Source organism: Cetorhinus maximus, chromosome 2 (genome assembly GCF_964194155.1).
Source record: "Cetorhinus maximus chromosome 2, sCetMax3.hap1.1, whole genome shotgun sequence".
Classification (NCBI taxonomy): domain Eukaryota; kingdom Metazoa; phylum Chordata; class Chondrichthyes; order Lamniformes; family Cetorhinidae; genus Cetorhinus; species Cetorhinus maximus.
Window position 1 is genome coordinate 8,179,120 of NC_135880.1, and position 12,740 is coordinate 8,191,859.

Here is a 12,740-nt window from a genome sequence, read left to right on the forward strand (position 1 = left end):
AATGTATTAGTGAGGGATGAAGGTGTAGAGGGACTGAATGTATTAGTGAGGGATGGAGGTGTTGAGGGACTGAATGTATTAGTGAGGGATGGAGGTGTTGAGGGACTGAATGTATTAGTGAGGGATGGAGGTGTCGAGGGACTGAATGTATTAGTGAGGGATGGAGGTGTCGAGGGACTGAATGTATTAGTGAGGGATGGAGGTGTTGAGGGACTGAATGTATTAGTGAGGGATGGAGGTGTCGAGGGACTGAATGTATTAGTGAGGGATGGAGGTGTCGAGGGACTGAATGTATTAGTGAGGGATGGAGGTGTCGAGGGACTGAATGTATTAGTGAGGGATGAAGGTGTAGAGGGACTGAATGTATTAGTGAGGGATGGAGGTGTTGAGGGACTGAATGTATTAGTGAGGGATGGAGGTGTCGAGGGACTGAATGTATTAGTGAGGGATGGAGGTGTCGAGGGACTGAATGTATTAGTGAGGGATGGAGGTGTCGAGGGACTGAATGTATTAGTGAGGGATGGAGGTGTAGATGGATTGAATGTATTAGTGAAGGATGGAGGTGTAGAGGGGCTGAATGTATTAGTGAGGGATGGAGGTGTAGAGAGACTGAATGTATTAGTCAATGGAGAGGTGTAGAGGGACTGAATGTATTAGTGAGGGATGGAGGTGTAGAGGGGCTGAATGTATTAGTGAGGGATGGAGGTGTCGAGGGATTGAATGTATTAGTGAAGGATGGAGGTGTAGAGGGGCTGAATGTATTAGTGAGTGATGGAGGTGTAGAGGGACTGAATTTATTAGTGAAGGATGGAGGTGTAGAGGGACTGAATGTATTAGAGAGGGATGGAGATGTAGAGAGACTCAATGTATTAGTGAGGGATGGAGGTGTGGAGGGACTGAATGTATTAGTGAGGGATGGAGGTGTAGAGAGACTCAATGTATTAGTGAGGGATGGAGGTGTAGAGGGACTGAATGTATTAGTGAGGGATGGAGGCGTAGAGAGACTCAATGTATTAGTGAGGGATGGAGGTGTAGAGGGACTGAATGTATTGGTGAGGGATGGAGGCGTAGAGGGACTGAATGTATTAGTAGGGGATGGAGGTGTAGAGGGACTGAATGTATTAGAGAGGGATGGAGGTGTAGAGGGACTGAATGTATTAGTGGGGGATGGAGGTGTAGAGAGATTGAATGTATTAGTGAGGGATGGAGGTGTAGAGAGACTGAATGTATTAGTGAGGGATGGAGGTGTAGAGGGACTGAATGTATTAGTGAGGGATGGCGATGTAGAGAGACTCAATGTATTATTGAGGGATGGAAGTGTAAAGGCGCTGGATGTATTAGTGAGGGATGGAGGTGTAGAGAGATTGAATGTATTAGTGAAGGAGAGAGGTGTAGAGGGACTGAATATATTATTGAGGGATGGAGGTGTAAAGAAACTGAATGTGTTAGTGAGGGATGGAGGTGTAGAGGGACTGAATGTGTTAGTGAGAGATGAAGGTGTAGAGGGACTGAATGTGTTAGTGAGGGATGGAGGTGTAGAGGGACTGAATGTATTATTGAGGGATGGAGGTGTAGAGGGACTGAATGTGTTAGTGAGGGATGAAGGTGTAGAGGGACTGAATGTGTTAGTGAGGGATGGAGGTGTAGAGGGACTGAATGTGTTAGTGAGGGATGGAGGTGTAGAGGGACTGAATGTTCATAGTGCAAAGGAAACAGGTAGTTGACCAGGGAGCTTGGGTTGATTAAAGTGGAGGAGGGGCTTGAGAAGTCATGGACGTAAGTGAGTAAAGATTCGTCAGAAAGGAAGGATAGAACCAGGATGAAAGGAGAAAATAAATGTTGGTGTTGGAGGAGCTGGTGGATTGATGGGTGGGGCAGTGGAAATGGGGCTGAGCGGGGTCACGCCATTATAAAGGTAGAGGCTGTGGAGAGAAGATGGAGAGAGGAAGTCAGGTCTGTGTGTAGCTTTGGGAGGAGCTCAGTGAATTGTACACTCAGTTCCCTCAACAAATACACTGTCGAGATTGGACCAGCAAGTAAATGGCCCAGACCTTCTGGTTTCTGGGTTGTCACACCCCGGAGGTACACTGTAACATGTGCTGGGGTCCCCCGGGAAGACCCCACACACAGACTCCGTAGGAATTCTCCGGGAAGTTTCAACTTCCGATGGGCAATTCTCCTGCGTCTGGAACCTTCCGAAACTCCGAGTTAGAGTTGAAGACTTCGGATGGTCCGACTCATTTGCCAGAATAGTTACCCAGGAAAAGTAAGGAAAATTAAAACCACTTCTAACTCCCGGGTAACTACAGCACACACCCTCCGCCACCCACCCCCCAGACTCCCCACTGACCACCTGACAACCACCCCAACCCAACCACCCCACCAGCCCCCAAACTAAACCCCCTCACCCCCCCAGCTATCCCTGATGCCCGACTACCACCCCAACCCAACTAACACCCCCCACGACCCCCGCCGGCTAAACGCTCCCACCCAGCAACCAGCCCTGTCCCCTAACTAACCCCCCCAACCCAACTACCCTCCCAAACACCCGACTACCGACCCAACTACCCCCGGCTCCCCCAACAACATCCCTAGATCACCCAACCAAAGCCCCCCACACGCTGACCACACCCTCCAACCACCCCCCCAACTTACCCCTAAACCCCCGACTAACCCTCCCGACAACGCAACTGCCCTCCCAACCACCCCCTGAACCCCTCTGACAAAACCCCCCCCGACACCCCTGACTACCCCTCCAATCACCCAACTGCCCTCCCAAACACCCAACTACCCACCGACAATCCCCCTCAGTCCACCCAATTAAACCCCCCCTCACCCTGACTATACCCCTGAACCCCCTGACTATATCCCCAACCACCCAACATATCACCCGACCCCTGACTCCCGCCCAACTCCCCAACCCCAACTACCCCTTAACACTGACAACACCCCCCCACCCCAACTAGCTCCTATTCCCCAGCCCCCGGCTACCCATCCAAATCCCTCCTGACCCTCCCCACCACCACCGCGCCCCCCCCCGTCTAGCCCCACCCCCTCCCGACTACTCCTCCAGCCCCTGACCCCCACCCCCCACCCGACCCTCCTTACCCCCTTACCCACATACCTTACACACTTAGCTTCTTTCCGTAGCTCCTCAGAGTATCTTTGTTCCGTTTAAACTTGCCGGTATAGGGCAGATAGGGCCATAAAAAGAGGGGTGGACTCCCCTGATGGTGCTGCCCCATGAGGAAGGAGTCCAGGGGTAGATAAGATCCATATTCCTGCCCAGTTTGGAAGCCCAAGTGAGAAATGTGGAGCTCCAGTGCACAATAACAAACTGGAGTTGGGCAATTGCCACTGCTCGGGACATCCGGCCCAAAGTATCTTCACTTTAATAACTAACCTGCCAACCTTTTCTCTTACTTCCTCATCTCGATGCAGTCCTCGGTGAAAGGAGAGAACGTGACTGTGATTGGCTGCTTGAACCACGGAATGCCTTTGACATCATCAGACAACACGTCGATCAGTTGTGAATCAGGTAAAGTAGTGAGAAGGCAGCGGGAGAAATCTCGGCACTGGTTACTGCCCCAGCTAACAAGCTCCACCGCTTGGCTATTCGTTTGTCCCACTTAATGTCCAGGCTTTGAATGTGGCCTCCTATTGCAGTGCCCCTCGAGCTCAGAGAACTCACAGGGGTCTCCAAACGAAGGGATCTTCACCCCCAATCAGACAGCCAGGCACCAGCTCATTTTACACACTACCCATTTTTCCCCCCAAGGTTTCTGATTTGTTACCACCCAAAACTAAGACAAATTTCAGGCACAAGGTTGTGAATCTATAGTATGACTCGAGGCAACTCTCTACTTCCCAGTACCACCACAAGTGTCTTAAGCTGTCTGGGTCCTAAGTTCTGGAATTCCCTCTCTGCACCTCTCAATATCTCTTTCTCTCTTCCTCGAAGACAGTCCTTGGAGTGTAGGCAGCCCAGTAACAGAGATACAAATTCTGAGACTCCACTGGGAAGATCTCTGTCAGAACTAACTCTGACAAAAGGCTGACCAAAGATAGGGGGCCTTCAGTTCCGCAGGATGTTGGAGAAGAGGGTCGATTTCACTGTCAGCCGATAATGAGGGTGTTTGACTCCCATAGCTCATTGTAGAGAATGGGCGGTGTTGTTAAAACATTTCTCATTCGAGGGGAGGGGGAAGGAGCATTCAACTCACTGACGCAATTCCATCTTATCTTCTGTTCCAGAAACTTCTGCAGGGTTTCTCTTGGTGGTCAACTCCACCTCAAATGTCTCCAGATTGCGCATCCCTTACCCTCAGACAGGAAACTGGTACATCACTCTACGTTCCCTCTGTTCTGTTGACTATGGGTAAGGTTCTGTGTTTAAATGGGATAGTTTTCAGTTAATATAAGCGGATAATTAGATTTAAACATTGTGAGTTCTGTGGAGGGCAAAGTCCCTGAAGATTGAGGCTGTTGTTTCTCTCAATTACATTGAATTTACAGCAGAGAAATAGGCCATTCGGCCCAACTGATCTATACTGGTGGTTATGCTCCAGCTGAGCCTCCCGCCACCCCTCTTCAGCTCACCCTTTTGACTTATCCTTTTCTTCCTTCCTCCCTCACGTCTTTATCAGGCTTCCCCTAAAACGTATCTATACTATTCACCCCAACCACTCCCTGTGGTAGCGAGTTCCACATTCTCACCCCTCTCTGGTTGAAGAGGTTTCTCCTGAGTTCCCTATTGGATTTATTAGAGTCATAGATTTATACAGCACAGAAGTAGGCCCTTCAGCCCATCACGTCTGTGCTGGCCATCAAACGCCTATCTATTCTAATCCCATTTTCCAGCACTTGGCCCGGAGCCCTGTATGCTATGGCGTTCCCAGTGCTATCTTATATTGATCATTCTGAATTCCCCATTGGATTTATTAAGCGACTCTCTTATATTGATCTCCTGCAAACATCACATTAGCCCTATCAACCCATTCATAATTTTAAAGATAAGTAAAATTAAATTATGGATATTTTAGGCATTTTTATTTTTGCCAGCCTACTTTAACCTTTGATTGAAGGCAATGCTGGGATGATGAACACCTTCCGATGCGACGTTTAATCTAGGCCGTGTCTATCTGCAAGTTGCTAGGAAAGAAAAATCAGCTCTTTTATCCTTTCATGCACCCTCTTAATCCCTGGTCCCCTTCATCCTTCATGAAGCCTGACAGAGGTTGAGATATTCCAGAAACACCCCATTACGCTCTGGGACCTGCCCAGCTCCCTGTGGGGAGACTAACTCCGATCGACGGACAGGGCGGATTTGGGAATTTTCCAAGCTGCCGGGTGGAGGGATGGAGAATGTTGACCGGGAAGCCTGGAAATCCGGCTTCCTTCGTCAGCTCAGGACCCCACCCGGAAGCCAGTCTGGATCTGAGGAGCAGAGAGCTCTCCAGAGCAGGCCACAGGATCAGGGCAGCGGGGGCGGGGGTGGGGAGTGGGTGGGAGTGGGAGGTGGGGTGCAGGTGAGAGGGGGTCCTGTAGGGGTATTTAGCTTTTCCCTCCTGCGAGTGGCCAGGTTTCCTGAAGCCTTGGAAAACCTGGCCAGACATGGTTTGACCCGTGGAGCAGGTTAAACTGTGAGGACCTCCCCCTAGCCACATTTACAATCTGTGTTCATGACGAAATGAAGGGAGCCACTGTATTGGAGCCAATTTTTGCTAATGATACAAATATAGGCCGGGAAGCAGGATGTGAGGAGGAGACAAAGAGCCTGCAAAAGGGATATCAAGATAGGTTAAAATAGCGAGGAAAAATTCGGCAGGTGGTGTACAATGTGGGAAAAGGTGAGGTTGTCCACTTTGGCAGGAAGAATAGAGAAGCAGAATATTATTTAAATGGAGAGAGACTGCAGAAAGCTGCGGTACAGAGGGATCTGGGTGTCCTTGTACATGAATCACAAAAAGGTACAGCATGTAGGTACAGCCAGTGATTAGGAAGGCACATGGAATGTTGGCCTTTATTGTCAGGGGGATGGGGTATAAAAGTAGGGAAGCCTTTCCACAACTGTACAGGGCATTGGGGAGGCTGTACCTAGAGGGCACAGATTCAAAATAATTGGTAAAAGGGGTAAATGTGATGTGAGGAAAAATGTTTTCACCCAGAGGGTGGTTGGAGTCTGGAACAAACTTCCTGAAAGGGTGGTGGAGGCAGGTTCGATCGAGGTATTCGAAAGGGAATTGGATTGTTCCCTGGAGAGAGAGAATGTGCGAGGTTACGGGGTTAAGGCAGGGGAGTGGGACTAGGTGGAATGCTCTTACAGAGAGCCAGTGCAGACTCGATGGGCCATAAGACCATGGGGGAGGGGGTGGTGTAGTGGTATTGTCACTGGACTAGTATTCCAGAGACCCAGGGTAACGTTCTGGGGATGGGGGTTTGAATCCCACCACAACAGATGGTGGAATTTGAATTCAATAAAAATCTGGAATTAAAAGTCTGATGATGACCATGAAACTGTTGTTGTAAAAACCCATCTGGTTCACCAATGCCCCTATTTCCTGCCGTCCTTACCTGGTCTGGCCTACATGTAACTCCAGACCCACAGCAATGTGCCCCTCTGAACGATGGGTGATAAATGCTGGCCTAGCCAGTGACATCCACTTTCAATGAATGAATGAACGAGTCTGCTCTGCCACTCAATGAGATCATGGCTGATCTGGTAATCCTAATAATGCCATTTTCCCACACTATCCTCATGTCCCTCGATACTAGAAATCTATCCATCTCCAGTTTGAACATATTCAGCAACTGAGTCTCAGCAGCCCTCTGTGGTAGAGGATTCCAAAGATTCACCACCCTCTGAGTGAAGAAATTCCTCCTCACCTCATCTCAGCCTCAAGTGGGTTGGGGTCTGGAGTGCGATTTTAGAAGTTTCTCACCTGACTCCAGCCTGCCTGTTTTTGGATTGCATGGGATATATGCAGCACAGAAACAGGCCATTCAGCCCCACCGGTCCGTGCTGGTGTTTATGCTCCGCTCGAGACTCCTCCCACCACCTTTCCTCATCGAAATCTATCATCGTAACCCAATATCCCCTTCTCCCTCATATGCTCGTCTAGCTCCCCCTTAAATGCACCTAGAGTAAGTCCCTGCTTAATGTTGACCCAGTCGATGTTGCCCACCGTAACATCAGTCAGAATATTGAGATGATATAGCTGTTTAATGTTACGAAGTTCACGGTGAAGTCATTTGTCACAGGCTGCCTGTTCTGTGGTCTGCACACCCCACATGCGTATGTGGCATTTTCTGCCAGTTTCCCCTGTGTTGTTGTGTTCAGTGTGCACCACGGGGAACCTCTCGTCTTGCCCCCCCGACCCTTGAACAGTATATACTATTCACTTCAAACACTCCGTGCGGTGGTGAGTTCCACAGTCTCCGCTGTGTCCTGGTCTGGTTTATCTCCTATGGAGATGTTTATCTCCCAGCTAGGGAGAATTTGATTTGTACCCATCCAAATCTCGCTAATGATGGCGTATAAGGCCAAATAAACTGGAGCTTGACGTCGGGATTATTATTAAATACAATTTGATTTGAAAGTAATTGGAAGCCTGTTTATCAGAGGGATTCTGGTTAAACCCAAGCAGTTTAATCTGGATCAGGCACTGATTTACAAGGAACACAAAATAAAAAGGATGTTTGGAGAATCTGAGCTCATGCTGCCCAACTGGAGGGCTTTGCCAAAATTAGCAACGGTGAGATTGCTCAATAAACTGCGGGGCTTTTACCAGTAATCGCTCGCCCGCCGATTAAAGCAGTCAGCCTGAGCTTCAAGGTGTCCCAAAGAACACCACAGCCAGTGGGATACGTTTGGAAGTGCGGTCGTTGTAGGGAACACAGCAGCCAATTCGCGCACAGCAAGCTCCCACAGGCAGCAATTTGACGATGCTCAGGTAATGTGTTTTGGTGGTGTTGGTTTGAAGGATAAATATTGGGCGGGACACCCAGGGGGTGGTGGGGGGGGTGGGGAGGGAACACTCGAATTCTTCAAAGTACTGCCGTGGGATCTTTTGCATCTACCCGAGGGGATAGCCTGGACCTCATCTCTAAGTAGCCAGAGCGGGAGTGGATCAGTGAGCCCGGCCGATCTTTCTTTGTGTCCTATTCCCTCGATGTCCTTTCCTAACCAAAATCCATCAGCCCGAACTTTGAGAATTTGAATTGAACCACCGGCAGGTTTTTTTTTTGGGGTGGTGGGGGGGGGAGAGAGTTTGAGGGAGAAACTGAGTACTGTGCTGTCAAGGTCAGGCCTAGATTGCGGCCTGAATTTTCATCCTCAAGGCGGGTTACTGGGAGTCGGGAAAATTCCCGGCCAGGCCCGACTGCCTCAGGAGAAAGTGCCCATAAAGACGGGGTCTTCATTGCCAGGGGGTGGGTGGGGGGGGTTGCGGGCTGCAGTCGGGCCAGCCGACCTGGGGAAAAAGTTTGGAGGCAACTGTGGGGCTGCTGGGTGCGGAGACAGGGTGTTTAAAAGGCCCACTTCATCCCAGTTGTAAAAAATACAGAAAGGCCCTCTAGCCCTCACTCCTCACAGTCCCTCACCACCCCCTCCCCCCCCACACACACTCCCCATGCCCCGTCCATGCCATCTCATGCCCCTCAGCGCCCCCCCCGAGAGCCCAGACACCCATTACGCTTGTCGAAACACCTGTGTGCCAGGAAACATTGTTTGATTGACAGCTCAAGTTCTCTGATCTCTACTGTCAATTTCACAATATTTATTTTCAAAAGATTAAGTGGTTTCAAGGGTTTATGGTTTTTGTTATTGATATTTTAAAGGGTCTGGGGTGACACTTTTATTGCCTTCTCAGTAAAGTGTCTTCTTTTCAACATAGTAGAAAGCTATGAATGAATTACTTTTTTTGAAGCTTTTATTTTTACACATATTACTGTCACTAAAGGGTTAATTGGTTCAATAGAGTGTATAATGGGTCAAGGGGCATGGATGTGCCATAGCTTGGCTTTGGGGGCATGAGGGGCCATGGGGGTGGGTGGTAGGGCAAGCTTGGCATGGGGGCTGGAGGAGCAAAAGGGGGTGAGCGGAAGGGCATAACTTTGAATGGGGGCATGAGGAGCACTTTTTGAACATACCTTTTACCTTACCTCGCACAGACTAGGGTTCACGACTCCTCTAGGGGGCTGTGAACCACGACTCTTTAAAAACCTGGCCTGACTCCATGAAAATTGGGGAGGAGTAGGACATGCCTATCTCCGCAATGGAGCCAGCCAGGTCGGGTGTGCCGGGAGTGGGCTTTTGACAGGAACCAGCCCGCATCCTTAAAAGGCACTCCCGATAATCAGACGGGCTCTGGGATCCCAGAATGGGGACCCGCCTGCCATTTTTAAAGGGCTTCCAAGTCAATCCAACTTGGTGAAAATGCAGGTCTAGGTGCTCAAGTCTCTGGAGACTGATTCAGTTCAGATTCACACACTAGCCTAGGTTGTGTGATGGGTTGTAACAGGAAACAGTGATCACATGATGGGGTGTAACCGGAGGCTGCAGTCATGTGACAGGTGTAACAGGAAGCCACGACTATGAGACAGGACAGGCTGCAATGGGAGGATACAGTCATGCAATATGGTGTAACAAGGAGCCATAGTCATGTGATGGGGATGTGACAAGAGACCATGGTCATGTGACAGCATGTAATGGAGGCTGGGTTCATGTGGTGTTAGTGTAACAGAAGGCCGTGGCCTGGACTAACAGAAAGCCATAGTCACGTGACAGTTTTCTCTGGTTTTGGGAGGTTCCTTGGCAGCCTTCTGTCTCGTGAGATGCCGGTTTGGGCTGTGGTGACCAGCTCTCCATTAGGCATCGCCTGGTGTGTTTCAGGGACCTCACTCTGGCAATGTCAGTCTCTGCCGCATTCGCTGCAGAGGAAGAAGGTGGCCTGAGAAGGTGCATGATTCACTGGCCTCCGCTTTCTCTGGGACCTCTTCTTGGCCAACTGGGCTTCCCATTTCTGCTCACCTCTTCCACTGCCCCTCCAAACAGCCAGCCTCCAGAGATCACGGTCATCAGCGACTGTCTGTATCAATGTCCGCCAAGCTCATATCTCACTTCCAGGTGTCCTAGTAGAATGATGGAATGGTTACATCACAGAAGGAGGCCATTCAGCCCGTCTAGTCTTTTCATTGTGGTGGAGCTATAGATGCCCAGCGGTTCATGACCCAGTGGCCAGTTCCCAATACAGAAGCCCTTTGGGTAATCGGAGTGTCCTCTGGTTTTTGCAGGTATGAAGTGTGCAACAACGTGACAGCAGAGGTGTATCTGAGGACGTACCTGACACCATGCATCAACGAGTGTGGCACTTACGGGCAGTGCAAGCTCCTGCGCACCAACAACTACCTGTACGCTGCCTGCGAGTGTAAAGCAGGTAGGCCATAGGCAGCTCCGGGAGCCCCACTCTCGCCGGCCGAGTCTGCTCTTCCACCAGGAGCAAGGCCGACAGGGTCCTGGGATGGCAAACAGAATGCCGCAGGCGCCGGACACCTGTAATAAAAACGGAAAACCCTGGTGGAAATCTCAGCAGGTCCCACGGGGAGAGAAACAGAGTTAACGGTTCAGGGCTGATGACCTTTCATCCAGAACTGGGAAACGTTGGAGATGTAATAGGACTTAACAAGTGAAAGGGGGGAGAAAGGACAAAGCGAAGGTCAGTTGAGGAGCTATTCTTTTACGCAGTGAGTTGTGGGTGAGCTGAGTGTCTGAAAGAGCGGCGCAGAAAGATTCGGTAATAACTTTCAAAAGGTGAATTGTCTCAATACTTAAAAACGAACGTAAACGTTCGGGACTGTGGGGTAAGGGTGGGGGAGGTGTCGCTGATTGGACAGCTCTTACACAGAGCCAGCATAGGCATCATGGGCTGAGTGGTCTCCTCCCTGTGTTTCTGACTGATTTGTCCTGTTACAGGCTGGAATGGATGGGGCTGCACTGACAACCTGGAGGCCTACTCCTATGGCTTTCAGCTCCTCTCCACCCTCTTGCTCTGCCTCAGCAACCTCATGTTCATCCCGCCCGTTGCCATAGCGATACGCAGCGAATATCTCCTGGAAGCCTCCGTCTACATTTTCACCATGTTCTTCTCAACGGTCAGTGCCAGCTTTTGTCCACCCGGAAGCCAATTGGTGAGCCTCAGTGTACAGAGCAGAACAGAACGGTGACTGTTTGACCTTTGGCCTGTGCCCACCGAGCCCACCTTGGCCAAATGGGAAGGTGACTGTTTGCCCTGGGTCACTGAGGGGGGTGGTGGTGGGTTGGGGGGGTGGAGGGCAGGGGTGGAAGACTGTCCACAGCTCCCACTCCTGATCGGTGCACAGGGCAAAGTCCCCAGGCAAATGCAGACAAGAGGCCTCACCGCCGCCTCAGGTACCTCGGCAACATTCAACCTTTCCCAAGGCAGATAAGCCAGTGTGCTCAGAAACCAACCCGAAACACCAAGTAGGTTCTTGATTGGTAAGGGGATCAAAGGTTACGGGGAGAAGGCGGGAGAATGGGGTTGAGAAACTTATCAACCATGATTGAATGGCGGAGCAGACTCGATGGGCCGAATGGCCTAATTTCTGCTCCTATGTCTTATGGTCTTATGGTCTAAGTAACTTGCCACAACCTGTTCCATTCCTGGAGAACACAGGCCTCTGACCTACAGGACACGCAACTTCTCCCCCTGACCTTTGATCACTCCCTCTGGAGCTTGACCCTTCCTCTGACCCTCATTCTCTACCTCTGACCCTTGATTTCCTCTACCTCTGGCCCTCAATCTCTACCTCTGACCCTTGATCTCCTCTACTTCTGACCCTTGATCTCTCACTTCCAAACCATGATCCCCTCCCTGACTCTCTGTCTATTCACAACCCTCAACCCCCTGACACTCAACCCCTCAGCCCTGACGCTCGATCTGTCCCCCAAACCCTTCCTTCCAGTTTGAATCCCTGTCTTTCCCCCCGACCCCACTCCGCCAGTCTAAGACCGTGAAGAGCCCCCACTGACTCCCAGATTAAATATGTACCTGTGGGTTTTCAGGACCCCCCGTCCTCTGGCAGCCTGGCTTCAGGCTGATGGAGTCTGAGTCTTGTTGACCGGGGCTCTTCAGCACACACTGTTGGTGCCTGGGCAATAATGCTGCCTCGGTGAGGGAGGGGGAGGGGGAGGGGGAGGGGCTCCCGAATTTAATCCCATCATATATCACGTTTCCAACTCTGTCTTTTGTGTAGAATCTTACAAACATACGACATAGGAACAGAAGTGGGCCATTCGGCCCCTCGAGCTGTTCAATAAGATCATGGCTGATCTCCCTGTGTTTCGATTTCCACATTCCCATCTAGCCCCAATAACCTTTGATCCCCTCACCTAACAAGAATCTATCTACCTCTGCCTTAAAAATATTCAATGACCCCGCCTCCACCACCTTCTGAGGCAGAATTCCAAAGTCGCACAGCCCTCTGAGAGAAAAAAAATTTATCCCCATTTCTGTCCTAAAAGGGCGACCCCTAATTTTAAAACAGTGGCCCCTAGTTCTGGACTCACCCACAAGAGGAAACATCCTTTCCATGTCCACCTTGTCAAGGTCATTCAGGATTTTATATACTTCAATCAAATCACCCCTCAATCTTCTAAACTCCAGTGGAAACAAGCCCAGCCTGTCCAACCTTTCCTCATAAGACAACCCATTCATTCCAGG

General features: G+C 50.3%; 2 protein-coding genes across 2 annotated transcripts in view; one reads left to right on the top strand and one right to left on the bottom strand.

The window, feature by feature from the left end:
- The window catches only part of LOC144692089 (uncharacterized), a 981,581-nt gene that overhangs the window by 563,213 nt on the left and 405,628 nt on the right, over positions 1-12,740 (bottom strand). The gene's annotated exons all lie outside the window — the stretch shown is intronic.
- Positions 1-12,740, top strand: part of tmem8b (transmembrane protein 8B) — a 130,654-nt gene that overhangs the window by 109,719 nt on the left and 8,195 nt on the right. Inside the window, exons 7-10 of the mRNA XM_078559933.1 lie at positions 3,442-3,538; positions 4,255-4,378; positions 10,294-10,436; positions 10,973-11,151. Of these exons, the coding sequence (XP_078416059.1) occupies positions 3,442-3,538; positions 4,255-4,378; positions 10,294-10,436; positions 10,973-11,151 (543 nt within the window). The remainder of the gene's footprint in view (positions 1-3,441; positions 3,539-4,254; positions 4,379-10,293; positions 10,437-10,972; positions 11,152-12,740) is intronic.